Genomic DNA, 27,200 nt, shown 5'->3' with positions numbered 1-27,200 from the left:
AGGTCTCTGTTCGATGATAGACTTTGTAGTCGTGTCGTCGGATCTGAGGCCGAATGTCTTGGACACACGGGTGAGGAGAGGGGCGGAGCTGTCAACTGATCACCACCTGGTGGTGAGTTGGCTACGATGGTGGGGGAATACGCCGGTCAGGCCTGGCAGGCCCAAACGTAATGTGAGGGTCTGCTGGGAACGGCTGGCAGAATCCCCTGTCAGAAGGAGCTTCAACTCCCACCTCTGGGAGAGCTTCGATCATGTCTCGGGGGGGCCGGGGACATTGAGTCCGAATGGGACATGTTCCGGGCCTCCATTGTTGAGGCGGCTGACCGGAGCTGCGGACGCAAGGCGGTCGGTGCATGTCGCGGCGGTAACCCTCGGACCCGGTGGTGGACGCCGGAGGTGAGGGAAGCCGTCAAGCTGAAGAAAGAGGCCTATCGGACTTTGTTAGCTGGTAGGACTCCATAGGCAGCTGATGTGTACCGGCAGGCCAAGCGGAATGTGGCTTTGGCAGTCGCGGAGGCAAAAACCAGGGCGTGGGAGGAGTTCGGCGAGGCCATGGAGAATGACTTCCGAACGGCTTCGAAAAGGACTTCCATCTGGACTACCATCCGGCGACTCAGGAGGGGGAAGCAGTGCACTGTCAACGCTGTATATGGTGGGGATGGTGCGGTGCTGACCTCGATGCGGGACGTCCTGGATCGGTGGAAGGAATACTTTGAAGACCTCCTTAATCCCACCAACACGCGTTCCGACGTGGAGGCAGAGTCGGGGGACATTGGGGGGGGCCCTTCTATCTCTGGGGCTGAGGTTGCCGAGGTGGTTGAAAAGCTCCGTGGTGGCAGGGCCCCTGGGGTGGATGAGGTCCGCCCGGAGTTCCTTAAGGCTCTGGATGTTGTAGGGCTGTCTTGGTTGACACGACTCTGCAACATCGCGTGGACATCGGGGACAGTGCCTCTGGACTGGCAGACCGGGGTGGTGGTTCCCCTCTTTAAAAAGGGGGACTGAAGGGTGTGCTCCAACTTTAGGGGGATCACACTCCTCAGCCTCCCTGGGAAAGTCTATTCAGGGGTTCTGGAGAGGAGGGTCCGTCGGATTGTCGAACCTCAGATTCAGGAGGAGCAATGTGGTTTTCGTCCTGGCCGTGGAACTGTGGACCAGCTCTATACCCTCGGCAGGGTTCTGGGGGGTGCATGGGAGTTCGCCCAACCAGTCTACACATGTTTTGTGGATTTGGAAAAGGCGTTCGACCGTGTCCCTCGGGGGCTCATGTGGGGGGTGCTACAGGGAGTACGGGGTACCGGACTCCCTGATCGGGACTGTTCGGTCCCTGTACGACCGGTGCCAGAGTTTGGTCCGCATTGCCGGTAGTAAGTCGAACTTATTCCCGGTGAGGGTTGGACTCCGCCAGGGCTGCCCTTTGTCACCAATTCTGTTCATAACTTATAGGGAGTCAGGTGGCTGAGCGGTTAGGGAAGCGGTCTAGTAATCAGAAGGTTGCCAGTTCGATTCCCGGCCGTGTCAAATGACGTTGTGTCCATGGGCAAGGCATTTCACCCTACTTGCCTCGGGGAGAATGTCCCTGTACTTACTGTAAGTTGCTCTGGATAAGAGCGTCTGCTAAATGACTAAATATAAATATAAAAATAAATATATGGACAGAATTTCTAGGCGCAGCCAGGGCGTTGAGGGGGTCCGGTTTGGTGACCTCAGGATCGGGTCGCTGCTTTTTGCAGATGATGTGGTCCTGTTGGCTTCATCGGGCCGTGACCTTCAGCTCTCACTGGAGCGGTTCGCAACCGAATGCGAAGCGGCTGGGATGGGAATCAGCACCTCCAAATCTGAGGCCATGGTTATCGACCAGAAAAGGGTGGAGTGCAATCTCTGGGTCGGGGAGGAGATCTTGTCCCAAGCGGAAGAGTTCAAGTACCTCGGGGTCTTGTTCACGAGTGAGGGAAGGATGGAGTGTGAGATCGACAGGCGGATCGGTGCGGCGTCCGCAGTGATGCGGGCTCCTACGCTCACCTATGGTCACGAACTGTGGGTAGTGACCGAAAGAACGAGATTGCGAATACAAGCGGCCGAAATGAGTTTTCTCCGCAGGGTGTCCGGGCTCTCCCTTAGAGATAGGGTGAGAAGCTCGGTCATCCGGGAGGGGCTCAGAGTAGAACCGCTGCTCCTACGCGTCGAGAGGGGCAAGTTGAGGTGGCTCGGGCATCTGATAAGGATGCCTCCTGGACACCTCCCTGGTGAGGTGTTCTGGGCACGTCCCACTGGGAAGAGGCCCCGGGGAAGACCCAGGACACGCTGGAGGGACTATGTCTCTCGGCTGGCCTGGGAACGCCTCGGGGCCTCTTCCCAGTGGGACGTGGCCGGGGAGAGGGAAGTCTGGGCCTCCCTGCTTAGGTTGCTGCCCCCGCGACCCGACCCCCGGATAAGCGGAAGATGATGGATGGATGTGCAGGCCTACCTGACGCTATTTAAAGAAGTCAAGGTATTTTCACAAAGACTGTGGCTCGAGATAGGCTACCAGACTGCGGGTTGAGATTTATTGATTTTAAGCACCTTGAGCTGCAATTCTTGTATGAAATGTGCTATATAAATAAAGTCTTATTATTTATTAATGCATTTCGTAATTATTTACTTCACTGTTTCATTAGTTAATTAATTTTGACAACTTTGGACATCCATATGAGCGTACATCTGCATGCTTAAAAGCTCGTTAGCCACATATTTATTAGGCCTGTATGATATAGCCTCTCTAGGCTACTTTGTGTTTTAGTTTTGGAAATGCGGGCCTATAATTTAATAACATTTAACATCTAGACCGTTAAAAAAGCTGAATGGAACTAGAGTTGAGATTTGCAGAGAACTGGTTTCGGTTCAGGGAGCACTACAAGGCTATTGAATGAATCGATAAACTTTAGTAGCATACTGTACTCTCACTTTAAGAAGGCGTCAACGTCTCAGTGTGTTTATTACAATCCTTAAAGTGGCACATGGAAATGATAGAGTCCTGTAGGCAAACCCAAAGTATTTTAATTCTTTAGTAGGATGCATGGTCGAGAATGTCGCATCCACTTCAAATTTTGTGTGGGTCTGATGCATCAGTACATTCTAGGGCTACGATCGAATAATCCATGTTGCTGTACATTGCCTGACTATTTTTAACAGCGGTGAGTGGCAACAGTATGCGGCAACATACAGCGCGCGGGGAAGCACTAGGGAAAGGAGAGAATAAGTGAAAGCACGTTCCACTGTCATACTAAAAGTAGTAGCAGGGAACTGGTCTACTAGGTGAGCAATTTAGTAAGACTTACACTACAAATAATTGACACTTCGGGAAAACGTAGACAGAAAGGGGACGTGACCGGTTGAGATGGACGGACCGCCGGAGACCTGCTGGGAGCGCACCTTGACCACACGCGAGTAACCGATCTTCAAAGCGATTGGGATGGCAGCATCTAGTAATTCAAGTCTCTCAGGTTCATCAGTCTCGTCAGGTGAGGAACATGTGAAGTGTGTGTATAGACGACTGTCTAGCGTGCCGTGAAAGGGTGAATTATTGTGTGCTGCACAAATGTAAGTGTCGTAATTTCTGGCTTGGATACGTAACTTTTCCCATCTCTCTCCGATCAGTGCGTAATTGACATAGGCATCGCCCAACTATTGGGCACCGCTGGCGGTGCATTTCTGTCAATAATTTGTTGATCATCGATCGAGTGTCAATCTCTCTGCCATCTCTGGTCTTTTTCTCTTTACATTTCACATGGGTTAGTGTTTCTTTTTTTGTTTAAGAAATTGTAGGATAGCTCTCACTGTACACTGTTGGTTGGAGTCTACCCATTTTCTGCTATGTTGGACTCAGTAGAATGACAATGAAAGAAATGAATGAAAATGAGACCAGGGCTCATTATGACATTTCTTAAAGGTTGCGATTTTCCAGTAATACTGTAGGCTACAGTATTGATACAATAGTTGACATACCAGGAAGTTTACCCTCTGAAATCCGCTGAAAGCCTCAACCCATACTGTACTATTCACGCGTGACAGGGACAAGGAAATAAGGCAAAAAACGTTGGGAATTTGTCATCTGATACAGCTAGGCAAATAAGAGTTGGCTATCGAGTTCCTCTACCAAAGCTTAATAGGTAAACCACTGGATGTTGCCCGTGTTTGCCAGGGTATAAAGTGCAGCATGCACTATCCCAGTTCCGGACTGTGGTGACCACACCAAAGACTGCAAGAAAGGACACGTGTGTGTGTGTTTGTTTTTATGTGTGAGTGTGTGTGTGTGTGTAATGAGAATGTGTCTATTTTCACATATGTGTAGTTATAAGTCACCTCGTGAATAAGTAGTTAAGTCCTAGCTCAATGGCAAAGGAGTGTGTTTGTATCTGTGGTGTTTTTATACCTCTATTCTGCCCTTGGGGAAGCTGTGGCTTACATAAACATCTGCAATAGCATACACTAGTGTAATAAAGTATACATACACATAGCTTGATGTAGCCTGCTTACGTCTACAGAGCGTGTGGCCCATTTCAGCCCAAGTGTGAGTGTGTTCACCGTTCTGCTGCTGACTCTTCATCACAGTAAGAGATATGATATCCTGTGTTTATTCAGTTCTTTCTGCTTCGTTTTACCCTCCAATCTTACCACACAGACAGAGTCATATTTCCCCAAGGCGCTGCCCATGAGAGCCAGGAGACAACTGCTCCCAGTTGATATAGCTTGTGGTAACCACATACTTCAGGCAGCATTATCTCATGTGTATGTTTGCCGAAATGAGTGGATTTACTGTGTGACCACTGGTTCTTTTAGGGGAAAGTCTTTTCTTACTGTGGCTTGGAGAGCTGTCATTACTGCTGGGCCCTCGATATAATTATCAAACGTTACAAGCTATGCTTCTGCCAGGGATGGAGTGCTTGTCACACGGGTATCATTATTTTTGTCAAGGAGCGTTTTGGCAGACACAACATTTGAATAATCTCGTCTATGAGGCATGTTACGGTGACAAATAAATTACGTTGTGCTCCAAATGACACTATATGGACTTTAACAAAATCACTTTTGGTATTGCTGTGTTCCTCTGTTTCACTGATCAGATTAGATTACACTGGTCTGGCCAATCAAGGTTGGGCTTTGATGCGATGTGGCTTTATTAATCTACTGAGGTGGGAGAGATGGAGTCGTAGAAGTGCATCCAAATGCATTAGGGGTTATAACACAACGAGAAAAATAACATAATTGAGACCCCTATTCCCTCGAAGGCACTGACTAGTACTTTATAATTGAAACAGAATTAGTAATACGTTCTGCTGTAATTTTCTCCCTCTGGTAGAGTCATTTGTGGCCATGTTAGTGCTGATCTCAGAGACTCCTACACCCTCTCTTGGCTCAGGCAGACTCAGAAGCACGAACCAGAATCCTGTTCGCCAGACAGCTCTGAGGAAGAGAACGCTTTGAAAATAAATGATGGGATGTAGGATGGAAGTATGTCTCCTGCCTTAGGCCCGTGCCAACGGAATTAGATTGGGAGGCAGAAGTGTGTCCTGAAGCTGTTTTGTAAAGAGTGCCCTACACATGTATCTGTCTCAACACTGCGGGGTGCAATCACAGCAGTGAGGCTGAACCTGAGTACCTGAGTCATTTGTAACTGCTAACTGTAATTTCGGTGTCATTTCGACAGACATCCATTAGCAGGGCAAGGGAAGATCTGGATGTCAACCTTAGAAGAGGAATGATATTGTTCCTGCGTGGTGGGGGGACGGGGGCGTCATATTGCCCCCGCTAACCAGTGCTGCTGGTGCATCTGCTGGTTCCTCATTCATTATTAATCACCGGCACAGGCCCCCTCTGTGGCATGCACAAGCCAGGCCCTGAATCACATTACCAAACAGTGTGTTCTTCCCTTAACTGGTGCTGCAGCCCACACACTACACACAGACTGGGCACTGACATGACATTATGATCCACACCCGCCCACACACGCCCACACACATACACACACACATACACACACACATACTTTTTTTCCTCTCACATGCCCTTGTTTAATGACCCGAGTTTGAAAAGTCCATCTCAGCTCTACTATTTGCATCACTTCCTACACAGAATGGATACAGTGTCGGAGATGGAGTGATACCGTTAGAGGTATGTGAGAACTGGTTTGACCGGGGAGGATTGGAGCTGCTTGTTTTAGAGGCGTGTGATGCACAGATGGTATCCCTACAGGGGCCGTGCTTCATCCTTATGACACGATGATCAGCAGTGTGTGTGTGTGTGTGTCCATCCCTGTGTGTGTCCATATGTTTTGTTGGGTCTAGCTGTGGAAAGGAATTGGGAGGGTGTTAAGTAGGGTGCAAGACCTGGATGTTTGGGTGGTCAAAGGACTTTGATAGCTTTCGTATTCCCTCATAGATGGTATTTTGTTTGTGCCTATTTATGCAAAATAGACCATCCTGGATGTTACACAAACTTTAACAATAGCTCAAAAGATGCGCTTGTGTTACATTCTGAAACGTCCGAAAGCCTTGCGTGAAAGGTGTTTTTGTCCAAAATAGTTTGAGCTTATCTTCTCTTGATCTTCAGCTTGATCTTTATTCATAACATATTCTCTTCGTCTCCAAGCAAACACCCAACAGTAATTATGTTATCGAATGCGTCTGTCTGCTGAGTAATGGAGGGCAACACAATTAATAGCAGTCTTCTCTTGGGGAGCAACCTTCCGGCAGCTTTCACATTCCAGATTCCGACTGATCAACGCGCACAGCACAAACTCAACATTCTAAATTTGAAATTCTTTAAGATGTTTTTTAGATCTCAAACTCAATATGTGTGAGTGGATTGTGTGAGTCAGCTCCGAGCCTGCCTACAAGACTCTCCCTCCCCAGACAGTACTAGTGCACAAAAACAGACAGCAATGGCATCAGTTATTAAAAAGAATACGTTTCAAAAGAGACTTTTTGGCGGATGACCAAAAAATAAATCCCATTCTTCAAACGGGCCACAGTAGATCGTTTGTTGGGATTGTTTTCTAGCGCGGCTCCTGACTTTCGGACGACAATACATTCTCCAAAGTAAAGTGCTGTAACCACACATCAGCAAATGGAGCCTGAAGACTAATCAATCCCCTGGGACACCAAGCGTGGTCGCTGCTCCTAAGAGCCTCCATCAAAGTTTGTCCTTAAAAAGTCGCCCTCTGGCTCTTTCTTTCTTTCCCTCCCTCCCTCAACCCCCTCCCGCTCTCTCGTTCTCTCCCCCCTCTATCTCTCTGTCTTTCTGTCTCTGTGTCTTTCTCGGTTCGACAGTGATTACCAGCTAGAGTAATAGCTAGCGAGCGTTTTATGGGGTTGATGATGCTTGGATGTGGCCCCTGTCAAGGTCTGGCTCCTCTGTGCCTCTGTGCCAGTGTGAGCACAGTACCGGTAGGTAGCAGTACGGAGGCAATGTGCTGACCTCCTGGAGTCAGACAGTTCACAAAGTGCTGACAGTCAGACAGACTCACCCTGGCGGAAATAAGACATGAATCTATAGAGACTGGGACCGGAGGTACAGAGAGGATGTTTCAAGGCGACATCTGTGTCTCATCTTTCTGTCTCATTTTCGGACTTTGTCTCTCTGTCTAGCTCTCTCTCTGTCTCATTCTCTGATTTTGTCTGTCTCGATGTCTCTCTCTTTCTTTCTCTTTCGGTGTCTCTCCCTCTTTCTGTCTGTCTCTTTCTTTCTGTGTCTATGTTGTCTTTCTGTCTTGCACACACATCCACATTGTGCCAGGTGTATCCTCAGGGTGGTTAACATTCAGCCCGTCTCTCGCGGAGGAGGTCCGGGTCACACTATCGATTCACCGTGGAATGTGCAGGGATGTTTTAAATGAAGACAGTTGATCTTCAGGCTTAATGTGATTCATTGTTCTTAAACGCAATTACTCCCCCTGTCTGATTGATCCTCCAGTCGGGAAGCCGTGAGATATATGTGAGTCTTGTGATCCATCAGGAACACGTCCTGTGGTTTCAGTCTGACCATATTTGGTCTTCTGACGTTACGCTAAGAATCTCTGCGACACAGAGGAATCCGTTGATGTCCCTCAGTGTGCTGATAAAGTTGGCACACAGATTTTAAACAATTGACCTATGACGCTTGCGTAATGTTGGAATACCTTTAGGATCTTTAGACAGAGCAGAAGGCTGTCTTGAGATTGGGTGAGGCAGGCAACTTTTTCAGTTTGATGAATTTCAGTAGAAACGCCTTGAATTTGATTAAAGTATCTCACGCTCATACAAAACACCTCACCCGTGCAATTAAATGAGTGCAGATTCCCTCATGTTGTCACGTATCGCCTTGGGGGTGGTTGAGATGGAAAAATATATCTACTCTTTTAATTTCCCTGTTTGCTTTAATGAACACTGCATATCATCAGACAGCGCCACCACGTAAATTTCTTTAGACGTGTCTGCGAAGCAGCATTTCCCCGGCTGGTATAGATCTGTTGTGTGCCAGCCCTAAGTAGAATAACTATCTGGACATCTATATCGATTGTCCTTGGAGCAGGGAGATGGCATCAAGCTGGTTTCATCAGCCCTCGCCATGTTGCAACTCGGCGTGGGGCCCTGTGCCCAATTACTTTCCATTGAAGAAACAAACAACACCTGCATCACCATGGCGATGAGCTCCCAGACCGATATAGGAGGGAAGGTTAAAGGAACCCTGAGAGGTGGATGTTGGAGATGACATAGTCTCGAAACGGCCTCCAAACATCTTTAGAAACATCTGTACATGCATGAGTATCTGACCGATGTCCTGTGTGGTTGTTTTCAGATCCTGAGGACTACCAGCCGCCCATATGGAAGTCTTACTGTGAGTATCTGTGAAGTCATGTGTGTTGATTAGGAATGTGGACCTTTGGCCCTGGCTTACATTACAAAGGATCTGTACAGTGTGTGATCTCATGAGCAGAAGCATAAATACTTTAAGCTTAAGCCCTGTCAGGGTTTTCTGAAGGGTGTAAGTTGCAATGCATAATGCTGCATTTGTTTTCAAACTAGTACTCCCCCCAACACACACACACACGCACGTACACACGCACACAAACGTCCCTGCTAGCAATGCATAGCTCCATCCCTCACAGGAGCAGAATTTTGTGTCCTTTAGGACATTTATTTCTACCTGGAGGAAGCAGTCTAGCTAAAATATGATGATCTTTCCAGAACTCCTCATTATGCACTGTTATGTCAGAGTGGAGCGGAACTGGCTCCTCGTGGCTCCTCATCATATTAGCTTGGCATCTGCTGGAGACAGAGAAGCAGGGCCATCGGGATTTCTTTTTGGGGGGTTGGAGAGAGAAAGTGCTATCCGAAAATGAACGTGCAGTGCAGTGCTGTAATTGGATGCTGCACATTTCTACACTGTGGATGTCGTAATACATCGTAAACGTCTTCTAAAAGCTGTCTCATGTTCAGCACTGAATGCGGATAGCAAATTATGCATTTACATTAGCGGGATTCTTGTTGTAAAAGGAATGACATATACGGTATCAATGTGTTTTTCCAGTATACTGTGTTTGGATGCCCCTTGCGCCTGCCCGATGTTGATTTTGTTTGGTCTGAATGTGTTGTGTGGTTCTTCCCATCCATACAGTTCCACGTTTTTCACTTCTCCAATCTTCTTTTCCGCTGAGAGAAAACAGGGGGTGTATTTTTAGAGCTCACCACGTCCTCCGTCATGGGTGTGGATGCAGTCCAGCTCGTGCTGCTTGACTTGAGTCTCCATGACGAAAAAAAAAGAAAACTCACAGTCAGGAGTCTTCCATCCCCCGCGTGGAAAATCTGCCGCCGTTAAGATTCAGCCTGCTTCTCACCCTTTTACACCACTCCCAGTGCTGCTGTTTTGTACGTTACACGAGGACATGACACATACAGCATTTGACAATATGACAATTTCCCTGGTATTTCCTCACTTCCACAGTTTCACATTCCGCACCACCAAACATAACAACCTCCCCACTGACTTCATCCTCCAGGTTTAGATAACAGCTGTATTGACTGTTTTGTAGATGGTAAAGCAACAGGCCAACAGCGTGTGCATTTGGGGGATTAAAAGCAGATTAAAATGGATGGCTTTAACATCTTAGGAAAAGGGACTAGACACGACATACATTCCGTTGATCTCTTCAGTCGAATACCCTGAGGTAAGCCTGGTATGTGTCTTGTTGTTCTGCTCAGAGACAAAATCCCCCCCCCCCAATCAGTTTTCGACTGTTTTTACAGATTTACACTTTTTTACACAACTCTTTTAAGTATGTCTAATCTATAGCGGCCCAGCGCTGCCGTTACAATATGTGTTGCTGTGCTTCCATCCATCCCAGTCAACAGGATTAATTTACACCGGCAAACATCCTGCATTAGGCCTAGAGTCGCACGCTGTGAAATATGCATCCATTCACTCAGAGGGCTCGGAGAGTTATGGCCGCTGTCATATAAAACACCGGAGAGATTAGCCATACCCATTTTAGCTAATGGCCCTTGGTCTACCTTGTTGGCTTTTCTCTGAATCAAACCACTGGTAGTTCGAGTGAAAACAGCCTTAAGGAGACGCAGCGACGTGTCGTGACAATGCCCTCGCCGTGGCCAGTGAATGACTCCTCCCACACGGCCTAGATTTGTTTACCTCCACTCCATTTAACACTACACACACTGTCTTGGCCTGCATGTGCAGTGTTGTGACTCTGGCGCTATGTGTTAGAACAGGACGAACGTAGCCCAGGGCGCTACATAGCTGTGGCTATAAGTGGACCAGTGGAACAGAGCCCAGTGTGAGTGTCCGTGTTTCTCCCCCCACAGTGTATCAGCTCCAGCAGGAGACTCCCAGGCCCAAGAGGATCACATGTCCTCAAGAGGTCAGTCCATCTGTCCGCGCGTCGACACGAGCGGGATGAACCGGCGTCCTCCAATGACACACACTGCAGCCTCTACGAACCCACATCCATAACATCCTAACAACTAGGCCCTTAGAGCTTGCTATTAATCATCAGCTGTTTTAACATTGTTTGTCTAATCCAGCTCCAACATGGCAGACAGTGGTTTGGCAGCATTAGACAGAGGCAGGGACTTTAGACAGGCATTGATATGTGTGCTGTGGGAGAGAGACTCCTATCTCTAACACAGGCTGTTAGAATGCCTGGCAAAGCCATTAAAATGAGCTTTGACTGGACATCACGCCGTCAGACCATATATCTTCTCTGGCTTACAGATGGAGAGCCGACCGAAATACTACGGCAGAGAGTAAGTGTGACTTTGTTCATGTCATCGCTGTTGTCTGTTCTTTAATAAGGCTCTCAGCTGTGGGCTGAGTGGGTGTCGTTTGTCATTGATGCCTTGCATTAGATGTGGTTGGGCCTTCAAGCGTGGGTTGATTGTGTGTGCGTGTTAGAGATGTGGGTGTGACGTGAAGAGAGACTTGTGGGAGCGGAGAGACGAGGCCGCGGGAGTGACAAGGGACGTGCGGATGTTCACAGGTTCCACGGCCTGGTCTCTAGGGAGTACGCAGACGAGCTCCTGGGGGGGGCGGAGGGGGCTTACCTCATCAGAGAGAGCCAGCGGCAGCCAGGGACGTACACCCTGGCCCTGAGGTACCACACTCATGTCATGTTCAAGGCGGCCGCTGCCATTGGTGGCCCCCTTTTTCGCTCCCCCTTACCCACTCACTCACTCGCGCATTCACTCACTTACCTACTCACTCACTCACTCACTAAATCACTTGTTCACTCCCTCCCTCCCTCCCTTCCTCACATTCTTCCAATGCGTCCCCAGGTTTGGCCGCCAGACCCTGAACTACAGACTCTTCTATGACGGGAAGCACTTTGTGGGGGAGAAGAGGTTCGAATCGGTGCATGACCTGGTGACCGACGGCCTCATCACCCTGTACATCGAGACCAAGGCGGCCGAGTACATCGCCAAGATGACCACCAACCCCATCTACGAACACCTGGGCTACACCTCGCTGCTCAAGGACAAGATGGTGAGCCGGCTGAGCCGAGGGCGGTCGGAGCAACGCAGGGTCACCTTCCAGAGGGATGACAAGGTGAGCTGGGGTCTCTGGATGATGGTCGGTTTGCGTTAATTAACCATGTGTGTGTTGTTTTTTACAAGCAAGATTTGTGCAATAATATTGGGAATATTATTGGATTATTATATTATTTGTGTTTACTTCCCCCCTTTCCAACCAGTTCTACTGCTAACTGCTTATGTCTACGACTAGAATATGCTACCCAGGGATCCTCATTATCTGGTGTGTCTACTGCATCAAGTTATAACAGAGTATTTCATGCTTTGATAGCCTGTCCTGGGAGAAGTGCATTATCCCTGCAGGGGTGTGTGTTCTCTTATGCTTCGTTGACTTCTTTGAAAGATACTGATCACCTAGGGGACTTGGGGGTTGGTTCCTCCAAGGCCACAGTCTCAGACACAGGGCTGGTATTGAGTGAATCACACTTTGCCGCTGATTGTTTTTATGAACTGTGGTGGAATGATAATGACTAATTAACCGATGAGAAATGAGGCGTCCCTGTGCATTCTGTGGCACGTGCCAAAGCCATTCCCTGTGTCTCCACTAGATGGCGACCAGACCAAGCTACCCTCACACGTCTCTCCTGTCACTTTTGTGTGTTTGTCGTGATAGATAGGCAAGGCTTTTTCCTCCATGGATGAATATCTATACCCTGCTTTCTCATCGGACCATGCGCTAGGGAAGTAGCTGTTATGTCATGGAACAATCTATGGAATTTGAACAAATGCATTAGTTCTGCTGAGGAAGTATGAGGTGTCCACTAGCTCGCCATGAACGCCATTCACTGTCTGACAGAGACACGTCTGTCTGGTGCCATGTCAACAGAAGGGGATGATGCCCCTCTAACGACAGTGTGATTAACGTCACTGTCAGTGTTTAGGAGAAACACACAGTTAGCCCTTAATGCTGGTATGTTAGGGATGTAGTACCACTCCTGGTCAATAGTTTAAAACTCCAGGGATTCCAGCACATATTAGCACTCAGAATAACAGCAACTTCTTCCAGGGAGACTCTCCTCAATATCATTACAATGCAGAAAATCTGACTAGATTCTTAACGTCTTTGTCCATTAGTTTGTACTAGATTCTTAATGTGTTTGTCCTTTAGTTTGTACTAGATTCTTAATGTGTTTGTCCTTTAGTTTGTACTAGATTCTTAATGTGTTTGTCCTTTAGTTTGTACTAGATTCTTAACGTCTTTGTCCTTTAGTTTGTACCAGATTCTTAATGTGTTTGTCCTTTAGTTTTGACAGAGGCGTTTTGTATCCACTAAACATACAATCTGTGCTTAATCTCATACTGAATCGTCTTCCGAGCAAGTTTGTTAGGAAAGAAGATGGGTCGTTTTGTTTAGTTTTTTTACAGCAAAGGACCTCTATTCTGTAAGCTTACTGTCCAGTCCAGGATCTGGATAATGCCTATTTCTCGAGTGACATTATATAATGTACAGAGCCTCAAGACTGATGATGGCAGGCTCAAAAGGTCAGTAGCATCCACCTAGAAGACCTGTCAGTCACATCCAATCGAATGCCAGAGACAGGAGTGCTTGTCATCCTGTCCCGTCCCACACATGTCCCTGAGGAGGCCTCGTCTAATGGCTCCCATTGAAGGCACTTAGACCTCGGTGCCCAAGCTTTACCAGCCCCTTGGGCTGGAGGCCAAGTTGTTGCTGAGTATACACTCTCATCTCTAAACTCTCTTTGCACATCTCGTCAAATATCTCTCTGTGCTTCTGTTATTGAGGCCCGTGTGTGGTCTCTGGGGTGTGTTTGGTTGGGCGAGTAAAATTCCTCCCATGAGATTGACTCACTCGACCTGCCCAGCCACCTTCCATGTAGCCTCTTCAGTTCACACGCCTTGCCTATTGTGTGTGTTGGAGCTGCCACAGTGTCCAGACGCCTGCAAGTTTCCTGGTAACAACAGCCCGTTCTTGAGAGACAGTCACCACACTGGTTTGATCTCTGCAGGGCTTAGTAACAACAACGAAACAAATAGTTCTTAGTTCCCGGTATTGTGTGCAACCCGGACAAATGTTGTGTAAATATGGTTTGTTTGTCTTTACACCACCTACAGTATCGGCTGTAGGCATAGGAAATTGCCATAAATATCTGCTTGCTGAAAACATGAAAATGATTGGCCAGAATTACTGGAAGCATTTGTTTACATCGACAGCTTTTATATATTTATCCTCGGACTCCACTGAGCTTCAGTACTAGCTAAACCCTGTATTACTCACTTTTTTATATATATTTATTTTTTTACTAAAGTACCCATCTGCAAATTCTGTGGAGTGAAGAACATTCAGTGACTGACCACTGTTTTTCTGCTTGTCTGAGACACTGTTTGGTTTGTTTTGTGTAGGAATGTGTGTGGCTTCCTCCTGCTGTCCTTGCTGTGTCTGTGTCCACCGCAAAAACACTAGTGTTACTTTCCCATGATGCCCTGCTGTCTGTTCAGCTGCGCCCTCACACAGTCTAGGGAGAATAAAAGAGCCTGGCCACTGAAAAGAGACCAGGGTTTTTGTCCGGCTCCCTTTTGTGTCCTTTCTTCCAGGTCGTTCTTTTAGAGACGAGAAGCCATCTGCCCAGGCACAAAGAGCATAACCCCTCACTCACACACTTTACCAACACACACCCCCCCCCCTCCTTCTTCTCTCCCCCCCTTTTATTTCTGTGGCTCACATTCTCTTACCCGCCTGTTACTGTTGTTCTCCCTCCAAGGGGTAAAATTATCCACTGGAGTTCCTCCCTCACGTTTCAATCCTTCATCAGGGCTACTCTGGTCAGGTTGGGCATAAACAGATACTGCCAGTTCCCTCAGAGGAGGGGGGGGGGATGTCAGACACGACAAATGACTCCACCTGTTCTGTCACCCGCCCTCCACCATTATTTTTATGGCTACAGCTCTTAGTCTTTGGGTCGAAGGGTTCAGGGTTGGAAGGTGTGCAAAATGCCTGAAGCCATTTTTAAACAGAGCTATTGTGTCTGTCAGAGCTTGAAGCTGCCAAACCTCCCATTTGAGCTTTGGGGCTTTTGCATATTCCTCATTTAATCTCAGATTTCAATTTCCCTTTCAGTCTCCATCTCCCTCTAGGTTTCCATTCCTCGACTCACTTATTGTTCAAGATCTTTTCTTTTACTGCCGCCAATCTTCTCTTTCTTTCTATAATTTCTCCACTATTCCCCCCTCATTCTTCTCCGATTTTTGAACACACTCCAGCATAGAGTCGTATATCTCAGTTATCTTCTGCTTGATTAAATGATGTTATTGTTACTTGCACTGATGACCATTTAGATGTTGTTTGATTGCAGGAGAGTAGCAGAGCCTCCTGGTGCTGGGGATGTTTTCCGGGCATGGGGTGAGGATAAGGGGTGGGGGGTGGTGAGGTTAGAGGGTGGGGGGTGAAGGGTGGGGGTGCTCAAAAGGGACCAAAGTGCTTTGGAGTCAGCAACAACCCCCCGTTGGCACTGAGCATGGCTGCAGGCTTGCAAATGATCTCCCCCCCAGGATTTGATAAGGATTTGGGCACCACAGGATTACGCCCTCAATGAGGATTATGGCCGTAATCCCTCCCAATCTCAGTGGAGGGTGAGGTTGTGTCGTGGCTGTGCTGAGAGAAGGGTGATTGGCGGGAGCAGGCAGGAGTCGTAGCGTCTGGGGCCTGGGTCCCTGGGAGGTCATCCACCAGCAGATTGAGATATGCGGAGGTCAAGATCTAGTTGATTTAAGAGGGCGCGGCACGGGTGCTAGAGGGCCAGGGACGGTCTGGATTGAGTTGCTGACTGTGTCAGGCTTCCGTGAGGGGGCGACGTGAGGACTTCCGAGTGCGTTTGGAGACGTGGTCCTGGGGGTTCTCAGCAGTTAAGTGTTGTCATCTCCTACTGAGGGGAGTGCTTGTCCCCAAGGCAGAGCGCTAATGGGGAGTGCGCTCTGTGCTTTAGAGAGTCTGGATGGACCATTGATCCTGCTTTGGAGATCTGCTGAGCCGTGTTGAGCGGTGCTGACAGCACACCCTCCTACAAACGACCCACCCATACCCCACCCCCAACCTCGATACCCAAGACCCCTCTCTCTCTCCCTTTCCTTTCTGGTTGTGTGAATGAGGGCCATTGTGTGAGGCACACTCCTGCCCTGGGGCCGCCCACTGCTGCAAACCCCCCCCCCCCCATATCCCCTCAGCCTCCGCCCCCTCCCCCCCAACACTCCTCTCACTGCTGCCGCTGGACCCAGATCAGTTGCAGAGCCGCCCCCATCCTGGCTGTCATCAGTTGCCCTCCTGGGTCGGAGGGGAGTGGAGTGCAGCTGCCGTCTCTGCGCTGTGCTGCTGCCGGCGTGCCGTTGCTCAGCACGAGTGTCTCTGTCCACCGCGTCCTCACAGAAGATGGAGGGTCCGTGGGAGCCGGGCGAGATGCCTACGGAGGAGGGGAGCCGAGGAGGGCTGGGAGGAGAGCTGACGGCCCACAAGGCTAAGAGACAGGAGCGCAAGCGGCAGGAGCTGCTGGCCCTGGCGCTGGGGGTGAGGCTGGGGAGCAGAGGAACGCTGCTCTGGAAGCCGCTAAAACTGTTGGCCTCCTGTCCACAGATCTCCTCCCCTCTGCTGCGGAGGAGCGCCCTGAAGGAATGCCCAGAGAGGCAGTGCTCCTATGAGAAGATCCACAACTTCAAGGTGAGCGGTTGTTTGTGTTGTGGACTTGGAGGGGAGGTGGGCAGGCTGGCTGGGAGAAGGGGGGTCTCAAGCCTTCCGAAATAGCAAGTTGCTTCTCTGTAGATACTATGTTGTTTGATTTTATTTTTATTATGATTCTGACCTGAGTATTACAAAGTTTAAAGTCACTTTACATTCTCGTGTTTGAAAATAGCCCTTGGAGCCCTTTTTTTTTTTACCTTAATAGGTACCTGTTATCTGGGTACAGTAAGATGTAGGCAGTTATCTGGGTACAGTACTGGAATGCAGAATGTGAGTTTGATCTGGTCCTGAGAATTCTTGCAGCTGTTTTCTGTGTGCTTAAAGTTGAATATATTGATCGTGCCTAATGGAAAAGTGTATCATGTAACCCGTTAACTACAGAAAACATTGATTGTTATTGATTTTCAAGCTCTTGAACCTATGTGTCCGTTGGGAGGAAAAATATTCAAAGTTCAATCGATGATTTACTCTTCTATTCCTCTACTGTACATACGTAACTTGAAAGTGGGACACATTGATGTATGCTATTTACCATAGAGGGAAAAACAACAGAGAGGCGGGGGATTGATAAAGAGAGAGACGGAGACAGAGAGAGAGAGAGAGAGAGAGAGAGAGAGAGAGAGAGAGAGAGAGAGAGAGAGAGAGAGAGAGAGAGAGAGAGAGAGAGAGAGAGAGAGAGAGAGAGAGAGAGAGAGAGACAGAGAGACAGAGAGACAGAGAGACAGAGAGACAGAGAGACAGAGAGACAGAGAGAGAGAGAGAGAGAGAGAGAGAGAGAGAGAGAGAGAGAGAGAGAGAGAGAGAGAGAGAGAGAGAGAGAGGGGTGTGGTGGGTGGGCATGGAAGGAAGGAGAGAAGATACAGGTGGGCACCTGAATACTTCCTTGCTATTGTTCTCATTGTATCTCAGGTTTCAGTTAACCTCCAGGTTACAATAGCCCTCAGCATACTATCTGCTCCCCCTGCACTAGGGCCACAAACTGTCCACTCAACACCTGTCTCCCTAATCTGTGCTCGTCCATTAACTCCCCACACACTGAATGAGCTTATTATGGAGTTTATATCAACACAGCCGATAGGGATTAATAATACATGCCATTCTTTTGTGAAGGAATTGACGTTCCAGAAACTGCAGCATTTAGTTAATTGTTTCCACCAGTGTAGGACATGTGTGTTTGTCTGTGTGTGTCTGTTTGCGTGTGTCTGTGTCATTTAACATGCTACCTTGTATGTTTGCAAATATCTATCAGTCCACTAGCCCAGTAACAGATGTCAGACATATTATTCTAAATCTTTTAATCTGACTTGAATATTCAAATGCCCTCATCAGGGTCGGGGGGTTCCCCTCCCCTGATCAGAGGGAGCTAATCCTTCGCTTCAGCGATTGGCCCTGAGCACGGCCTACTATATGACCTTTAGATTTTACCTTCATATTTTTTCATTACACAGATGCTTTTATCTAATGTGACATCCAAATAGGGCAGTAAGTACTGTAGTAAGTATAACAGATAAGAAAGGAACAGAAATTCTTTGGTTTCCCGAAGAAAAAAGCTCTGTTGATGTGATAAAGTTCTGATGACTTACAGTAACACGTGAGTCAGGTGTGTGTCTTACAGGATGATGTGTCTGCCCTTCCCTTCACTATGAGACGCTTGTGTTCTTTGGGCTGTTGTGAGAGTAGCGACAAAGCAAATCTGTGTATTGTTGTACTAAATGCCACACAGCACTGTAATAGCACAGGTCCGTTCTTCCTTGAGAATGTGAGTGCATGAACGAGATAAAAAACGAAATAACCTCCCACTCAGAAGAACACGACAGTGTGTTCTTCTGAGTTTTAGATACACAACGTTGACCTTTAATGCTGGCGTAATGCTGTCGAACTCAACGTTGAGGCTTTAGATACACAACGTTGACCTTTAATGCTGGCGTAATGCTGTCGAACTCATCGCCTGTTCTTGTTTTGTCCCTACCACAGGTTCACACATTTCGGGGGCCACACTGGTGCGAGTACTGTGCCAATTTCATGTGGGGTCTCATTGCCCAAGGCGTTCGTTGCTCAGGTAACCGTCCCCTACATTAAACAACCCAGCCATACTAACCCAGCATATTGTGCATTCCATCTGTTCAGACTGAAACTGATACTAAGCCCTTTCATGGGGACTTTAGTTACACCTGTAGACAACTCCTACTTCTGTTCAGAACAGTTTTGGGTCAATTCCAATGCTACGCTTCACAGCACATAGTTCTCCAGTGTGACATGAGCCGGGAAATGCTGTTTATTTCGTCCCAAATCAGCAGAGATCCAACATTGCTACAGAATATGATCAGGGAACAAACCAGTTTGGTTCCCCTTGCAGGAATGATATCAACAGTATCCACAGACACGATAAGAGTTATGCTATGAGAACGTCCCAGTCAAGCAAGAAAATCAACATACACTACTTTGTCTACAACATAAACATAAACAGCATAAACAGCCGAAAGAAATAAAGTAACTTTCACTCTGTCTCTCTACAGTACATCTCATAATAGACGGGTAGGCTATAATCAGTCTCTACGGTTTCTTTTCTCTCACAATCAGTGAGATTAAACAAGGGAAATGGGGTTTCCCACAATGTGCGTGCTGGAGTCACAAGTTTCCATTATAGCTCTGATACAGTCTTGACATTGACGTGTGTAACGGACAAACATGGCTGCTTGCTCCTCGGACAGATGTTTGTTGTTTATCCGCTAGCCGAGCTAGTAGACCCCGGGCTAACGCTGGTGTCATCAGACACCCCTTGTGCTGTGGCAATCAGGAGGTCTCTCTTTGTCTGATCTCATAGTAGCCTAGAACTTGACTGTAACACAGAGACACAGTACATCTCACGCTTGCTTTCTCTCTTTCAGTCGGTCGCCCCCTGTCCCGTTTTTCCATCTCCCCTTCCTCCTCTTCCTTCTCTCTCTGTGTGGTTTAGTACTCTTGAGAAGAAGGGACCTAGTCAGCGGACCCCAACAACAATGTGGTTGTGGCTGTAAAAGTGCCAGCTATACGTGATGATAAATGACTCAGCTGGATGTTGTGTCCCCCCCGTCCCCCGTCCCCCCATTATTCACCAAATATGTAGACAGGCAGGCCACCTAAGCCCACATTCCTGTGGCATCTCCCAGACTGCTTGTTCTGTCTTTCTCACAGCCAGTGATGCCACACAGACTCAGCTCTCTCACTCGCAGCTGTCCAACGCCTTCTCCGTGACTAAAACCACAACACTGACACCCAGCCAGCACCATCCCCCAGGGCCATATCCTCTGTGATCCTCCACTGAGGTGCCATGAAACAGCCTGTCCAATATATCCAAGCTGGGTGTGCTTCCCTGACTCATTATCTCTGACTGACTGCTGTTTTTCAGGGTACTAGATGGAGCTGTGTAATCTTTTGCTACTGTATCACATTCTAACTCTTCCTAACATCTTCCTCTAGACTGCGGGCTGAACGTGCATAAGCAGTGCTCCAAGCTGGTGCCTAGTGACTGCCAGCCAGACCTGCGCAGGATAAAGAAGGTGTTCAGCTGTGACCTCACCACGCTGGTCAAGGCCCACAACACAACACGACCCATGGTGGTAGACATGTGCATCCGAGAGATTGAACTGAGAGGTATGGATACATTCGTTGATCTGTGCGATATGTCGATTTTGTCTGAGTGGTTTCATTACAACTGACTGCTTGGTGACCTAAATATAACTAACTTGAGTCCATGACATGAATAAAACTGATAAATTTGAGTGAATATTAAAACTCATATTACCTTATCTCAGCAGCCTGGGTTTGAATCCCACCTCGGCCTTTTGCTGCATGTCTTCCCCTCTCTGTCTCTCTTTCTGCCTTTCCTGTCACACTTCACTTAAAAAAAGTTCAATAAAGCATGGGAAAAGCACCCATAAATGTGTATCTAAAACTCACGCTTTCCTGATCTCAGGTCTGAGGATTGTACCGCGTGTCTGGTTTCTCAGAGCACATCGAGGATGTGAGGCTTGCCTTTGACCGAGGTTTGTCTGAAAATTCCTTTCTTTCTCCCAGGACCTGAGTTTGTACAAAAGTTTGAATAAAAAGCATATTTTGGAGCGTATTGACATTGGAAAAAACGATGTTTGTGTAATGGAATAAAGGGAGAAACAGCGTTGAATCTTGTCTCGTCTGTGTAGATGGTGATAAGGCAGACATCTCTGCGGATACGTACGCAGATATCAACATAATCGCTGGAGTTTTGAAGCTCTACCTTAGAGATCTCCCCATCCCGGTCATAACATTTGAGTTGTACTCCAAATTCGTCCAAGCAGCAAGTAAGACCTCCCACATCAAGACCAACCTGACCAATCCCCATTATTCTCAATCAATTTTGTCAACCTGCATAATGCTAATGATGACATAATACCACTTCCTCCCACAGAAATCCCCAACCCTGAATCCAGACTAGAGGCTATCCATGAGGGCCTACTGCTCCTGCCCCCAGCCCACCATGAGACCCTGCGCTTCCTGATGGCTCATTTGAAGAGGTGAGCTTCCAGACACCGGCCCTCAGTATCATGGCACATAACATTATGCTGTAGTTTCAGAACATTCCTAACAGAGCTTTCCCATGTGCCTGTCTTCCCCACAGGGTCACAATGTTCGAGAAGGACAACTTCATGAATGCTGAGAACCTTGGTATCGTGTTTGGGCCGACGTTAATGCAGCCCCCTGAGCAGAGTGCCCTGACCACCCTGAACGACATGAGACAGCAGAAGTTGGTGGTGCAGCTCTTGATAGAGAACGAAGAGGTCTTGTTTTGAGGACTGGAGCCTATTTACAAATGACTTTTATTTATTCTGTATCCGAGGAAACCAAGCCAAGCCCTGATTCTGTCTTCAAACAACATGTGAAACATGTTTATAGTGTGGTCCGATTTGAGCTTACAGTGCTTTTCTCTCATAAGCATGGCTACAGTGTATCTGGCAAAGTTAGGTCAGACACCACACCTGTGTTCCTGTATGAGGTACTGGGGGAAAGGTCCCAACATTCAGCAACTACTGTGTCATGAATCAAGCCACTCGTAGCATTAGCACATTACAGTGGCTTGGGTTCAATAGTGCTTTAATCAATAGGGGACACCATATTGATTGGCTGGTCAAATGCATCATATGTATTTGTGCACACTGTGATGAGTTTGACAAGGGAATGCAGGTTCAATTTGAATCCAAGATCTGTTACTTTTCAAATCTGGTTCGAGTGGGAACACATTAAGAACTATGCGCAAAATTAAATGACAATGAAGATCATTGGTAGCTTTTAAAGCACTTTTTCTTTTGCAAAGAGTGTGGTGAATTTATTTTATTCAGATGTGTTTTTATGGTGGAATTTTTCTTCATTATGTTCTTTTGTGTAATATTATGTACATAATGTTGGCTGTCAAGAGTGTGAGTGGTTTAGCGTAGCATTCATTTACAAATGCAAAGTTGAAAAAGTGTACTACTGTACAAGTAAAACAGCATACCCTTCAAGGAAAATCTGTTTTTATTGTTAGTGTGTTATTAATTTTATTATTGAATGTTCTAGGCAAAGTCAGAATGGTTCATCCTTATAAATATTCACGAAGGAAAAAATGGATACATGCTTATCATGCATGCATAGACAAAATCATTTCAAATTCAGTATACATCTGTATAGTACAATACATGCAGGAGTTACAGTTTGCCAACCAACTGCAGGATGCTGTATACGGTTATTCGTCCAAGAACGTTTGTGGAAACTAAAATACCCAGAAGGATTCTCAATTGAGTCAGACTACATAGTTTGGGATATTTCTGAAACACCCAAACAGCCTGGAGCAAAAGTAGTTGACTTTAACTTCTCCAACTTTCAACCTAGTCGGAGTAATAAAGGTAGCTAACCATTGTATAATTTGATATAATTATGTGAATCCTTTTTACAAATCAATTTTATTAAAAGTATTTTTGTGATGGGTGCAATTAAGATTGTAATTTATCAAATAATGATTTATTAAAGGATGTGAAACTTCCATTTATACTATTTTGTGTCTGTCTTATTGCTCAAGTTGTTTGTTGTCTGTCTTATTGCTCAAGTTGTTTGTTGTTGTAGAGATCATTTCACCTGCCTCCCTGTGGGCGGAGCTAGACAGGTGATAAAGGCAGGTCAGGTGAGCAATTTCAGACACAAACATTGTAACCTCCTGTAGGTTATGTTAACAAAAGTCTGCTATACAAAGAGGGATACCCTATCAAATTCACAGTGGATTTCATCTTTCCAAGACTACAGAAGACAGCATCAGGTCACTAGCCTGCTTTTATCAACACTGCAGTAGACGCACACATATTATTCAATCAGTCCTGTAATAAGAATATAATTAACATGAACTCATATACTCTTACAGGTAGGCTACCACAAAATCCTAGCCATGACAGCGAGATACCCTTGGTGGCGGGCATTTACCGTGAGGAAGAAGAATAACACAACATCGACAGATGAGGAATCTGGGGATGCCAAACCTGATGGAGAAACCGCGTCTTCCATCGCATCACCATCCACAGATTCTGAAAAGGGAAAATTTCACAAGGAAATTTTTGAAGAGGTAGAGTTTGAGCCTATGTTTAATGAACAGACGTGCCGACGGAACCTCAACATTTCTCGTTCGGGACGATTTAAAGAAAAAAGAAGAGTTCGAGCGGCCATTCCGGATAACAGCAACTTTAACAATGGAAATGTCGGACTGGCTGTTGTTGCAAAATAGAATATAATGCACTATAATCACTGCCAAGTGACGAAGTGTACCTGTAGCTTCACATTTACTTGTTTAATGGGCACTTCAGAGAGGACTTACTGCTAGTAGAGGACAATAACTCATTGTCAATGATTTAATTATGTAGTATATTCAATAGGTGGGATCAAAATGAAGGAATAGATCATCATCAACTTTTTACATATTCTAGTAATTTATTAGTATGTGGGTTCGTCTGAAACAATATACCACGTATTACCTTGTTTATACTTCTAGAAAGGTATGCAGTACACTGTAAAAGTAAATTTACACGTTTTTTAAATTTAGTTTAGTCATTTGGTTTTACCTAAAGAACCTGTTAATATATTTAATTCTAAATTGTAGGCCTATGCAAAGTGATTAGAGTGTTTCTATGCACTACCTTGACACCTTTGTTTTGAACAGATGCACGCACGTCTATCTCTCTCAAACGCTCTCTTTCACAAGCACGTACAAATTGCACACACGTTGACATTATGTTTTTGTCACACCAGACTCAGGTACATGAAGTAGTCATTGTCAGTAATTAGTTTAATAACATATCTACAGAATACTTAATTCACATGGAATGTAGGCCCTACATCATTATTGTTTTACTTAATATTTAAAAGAACAGCAAAGATTTACAGTTTCTCATGTGTTTTATTCATATTTGACATTGCTAAACTATCAAAGGCTTTGATTGTATCATTTAGTTCAAGGTTGAGAACTTACTTACTTACAATAAGTACAGGGACATTCCCCCTGAAGCAAGTAGGGTGAAGTGCCTTGCACAAAGTCATTCAGCACGCCCGGGAATCGAACTGGCAACCTTCAGATTACTAGCCAGATTCCCTAACCGCTCAGCCACCTGACTCCCCACTTTTTGGGGCAAGGACAAGGAAAGCGCACCCTCTAGTGAAGAATTATTGAACTATTTTTTATTTCAGTGGATGACTAACGTATAGCCAGTGGCGGCTGGGAAGCCCCCGAATCCCCAAGGGCCCCGCCCTGCATATCAAAAAACCTAGGCCTATATTAAAAAATATATTAAAAAAGGAAAACACTTTGAGGGCGCTCATTGAGAGCCCCAAGTTTAAACTGCCAGGTAAAGTAATTCCGTAATGTAAGCAACGTAACAGATCTTCATCCACTTACATGGGCTAAATAGTCTCAAAATCCCTGAATCTGGCAACAATATCTTTATCACAACTGAAGTTACATAATTTTAAAGTTGATCTGTGTCAAAAAGTGATAAGGGAGAAAATTGCCGTCAAAGATTCCACAAAGATTCCAGTCAAAGATTCCACAATTCCACAAAGATTCCACTTTCATTCTAATTCTGTGGCGAATATGGAAAGGAAATCATTTTGTTCATAATCACGTTGTGAATGTAAATGTAGGTTTAAGTAGGCTATAGGCTACATTAATAACTTCTCAGCAAGTTATTTGGAAATCTTGCTAGCTGACATGTCTAAAAACCGTTGAAATTAACTGTTTTTCATAAGTAATTATATACTTTTTGTACATTACAATGAAGTTTAGGGTGTTAACTATAGAAAAAAACAAAAATATAAATTTTGACAGAAAACGAGTTTCTATCTTTTATGGCTTATAGCCAGTGGCGGAGCCAGGGAATTTCCATTGGGGTGGCCAGGATGGGGCCAGTGATAATTTTTGGGTGGCAAGCATGTGTCTCACCAGGCGATGCAGAGCTATTTTAGACACATATAGGAAACATCTCAACATTATTCGGAATTCAGGTGAAAAAAAAGAATACACTTATTCTGTATTCATACTTGGTTTTAAACTGTGTTGATTTAGCGATTGCTATTTGTGTTTTTTTTTGTATTGTACGACTGAGTCGAACAATGGTTGTAGAGATATGCAATGACAGTAAGGTACTCTATTTTATAGTAGAGATGTCCTCAGTTTATGGCGACAAGCCAAGTCAATTCTCTCAGTGTATCATCAGGAATACAAAACAAGGATGCAAAATTAGAAGTGCAATGTTTTTTTAATCAAGTCTGATCACAATATGGATTTATCTTTAAATAACAAAAAGTATAAAATACTGAGCTAATGTATAGAAATAGGAAAATAAATTAAATAACATCCTGAATACAATTTGCTGAATTACAACAAATGTAAATATGACAAGCTCTTTGCCTTAGCTGTCTTCTTTCCACTTGCCCTGAAGAAGGACGCTATGTCTGCCTTCTTCCTCTTCATTATTTTTCCCTCTTTAATGACACCTATCCAAAATGCATACTGTATATACCTGACACAATCATAACACGTTCTGGCAACGTAGTTATCAAATACAGCATAGCATATAGCAATTTTAACAGTTTACTATGTTCTCCTCCGATCTAGCTTGCTTCTAAACTTCGCAAAATAGATAGTCATGGGTGGGATAGTCACAGTTATTAGAAGACAAAAACAACATCCATTATGATATCATACCTTTCTGTTTTGCGTTTCTTCACTTAGCCGCAGGTGCCGGTCGAAGCGTCAGGTGGTAACAGGCATTCTCAGGCCATGCTTGAGCCGTTTAATTCAAATACAGGATGTGTGCGCGCTGCGCGTGGCTAAAGGGTCCGACAGTGTACTAGCGGTGCGAGAAAGGTTCCGCATTTTTCCACAGCCGTCAAAACTTTTAACCGCTCTGATGTGGTGCTTGGGGTGGCCAATGGGGTGGCCGAGATTCTACGGGGGGTGGCCGTGGCCACCCCCGGCCACCCCCTGGCTCCGCCATTGCTTATAGCCAACAATGAGTGGCCTCGACATCCGACGGGTTTCCGGAGGACGCCACACAGATAGGCTGCTGTTGTGCTTTTGTTATTTTGAAACTTTTTTATTTCTCTCTCACATTGGTGAATATAGGCTATATTTAAAGGTAGACAACAATGTATAAGATAGGATGTAGATCAGGGCCGGTGGCCGGTGCGCTTCACTTTTGGGCCGGTGGGCCGCTTCACTTTTGGGCAGGTTGAGGATTTTTTTGTTGTTGACATTTGTCACGTTAGTCTATCTTCTCTTAAAGTAGGCTACACACGTTCCGCATTCTGACACCTGACACTGTTTGGTATACAAAAAAAAGGGCCGGTCTTGGGCCTGAAACTCCCGGGCTGAAAAGTGGCCCCACTCCGGCCCTTATGGAGATACATTTTGAGTGGATTTAGGGGAGGGGCCTCGAGCTGCGACTTTGCGGGGGGGCCTCTGCAAAGTCCCGGCCGCCACTGCGTATAATGTTAAAAAAAAGACTCTCAAGCGCAAACTTCGTTTGACATCATTCGCCATAGCTATCAGTGACTGCACAAGTGGAAAATGTATATCTACATTTTTTGTTTATCTTTTGTTGAGTTTACAGAGCCTAGGCCTAACCATTTTAACATTAATGCATCTGGTTTAGTCTTACAATTAGCTTACATTAAGTTATTTAACAGATAAGTTACCGTTTAAAGTCTGTTTCAATTATCCAGCTATGACTGCAACACGATTAGTAGGCCTACATCTAATTTAGCTACCTGTAATTTACGTAAACATAATCATTGTGAATTTGGGGAAAATACCATACATTCTGCAATTTTCATTCCCGGGCAGATCATGAAAGTATCTAATAATATTTAATATAGGCCATAAGTATAATATGTCATTATCCTCCTGAGCGTCAATAATTTGGTTA

General features: G+C 46.0%; 1 protein-coding gene across 1 annotated transcript; it reads left to right on the top strand.

Annotated features, from left to right (window-relative positions):
* Window positions 1-2,987: 2,987 nt before the first annotated feature.
* Window positions 2,988-22,777, top strand: chn2 (chimerin 2). The gene is given in 13 exon segments (XM_062466744.1): window positions 2,988-3,497; window positions 8,812-8,850; window positions 10,833-10,888; window positions 11,242-11,273; window positions 11,507-11,620; window positions 11,802-12,072; window positions 16,639-16,722; window positions 18,718-18,802; window positions 20,203-20,390; window positions 20,699-20,768; window positions 20,925-21,062; window positions 21,170-21,275; window positions 21,380-22,777. Coding segments are annotated over 13 exon segments (1,404 nt in total). The 5' UTR covers window positions 2,988-3,448; the 3' UTR covers window positions 21,552-22,777.
* The last annotated feature ends 4,423 nt before the right edge of the window (window positions 22,778-27,200 follow it).

The sequence above is a fragment of the Osmerus eperlanus genome, chromosome 7 (genome assembly GCF_963692335.1).
Source record: "Osmerus eperlanus chromosome 7, fOsmEpe2.1, whole genome shotgun sequence".
Classification (NCBI taxonomy): domain Eukaryota; kingdom Metazoa; phylum Chordata; class Actinopteri; order Osmeriformes; family Osmeridae; genus Osmerus; species Osmerus eperlanus.
Note: the sequence above shows the minus strand (reverse complement) of the source record. Positions and strands in the feature narration are given on the sequence as shown.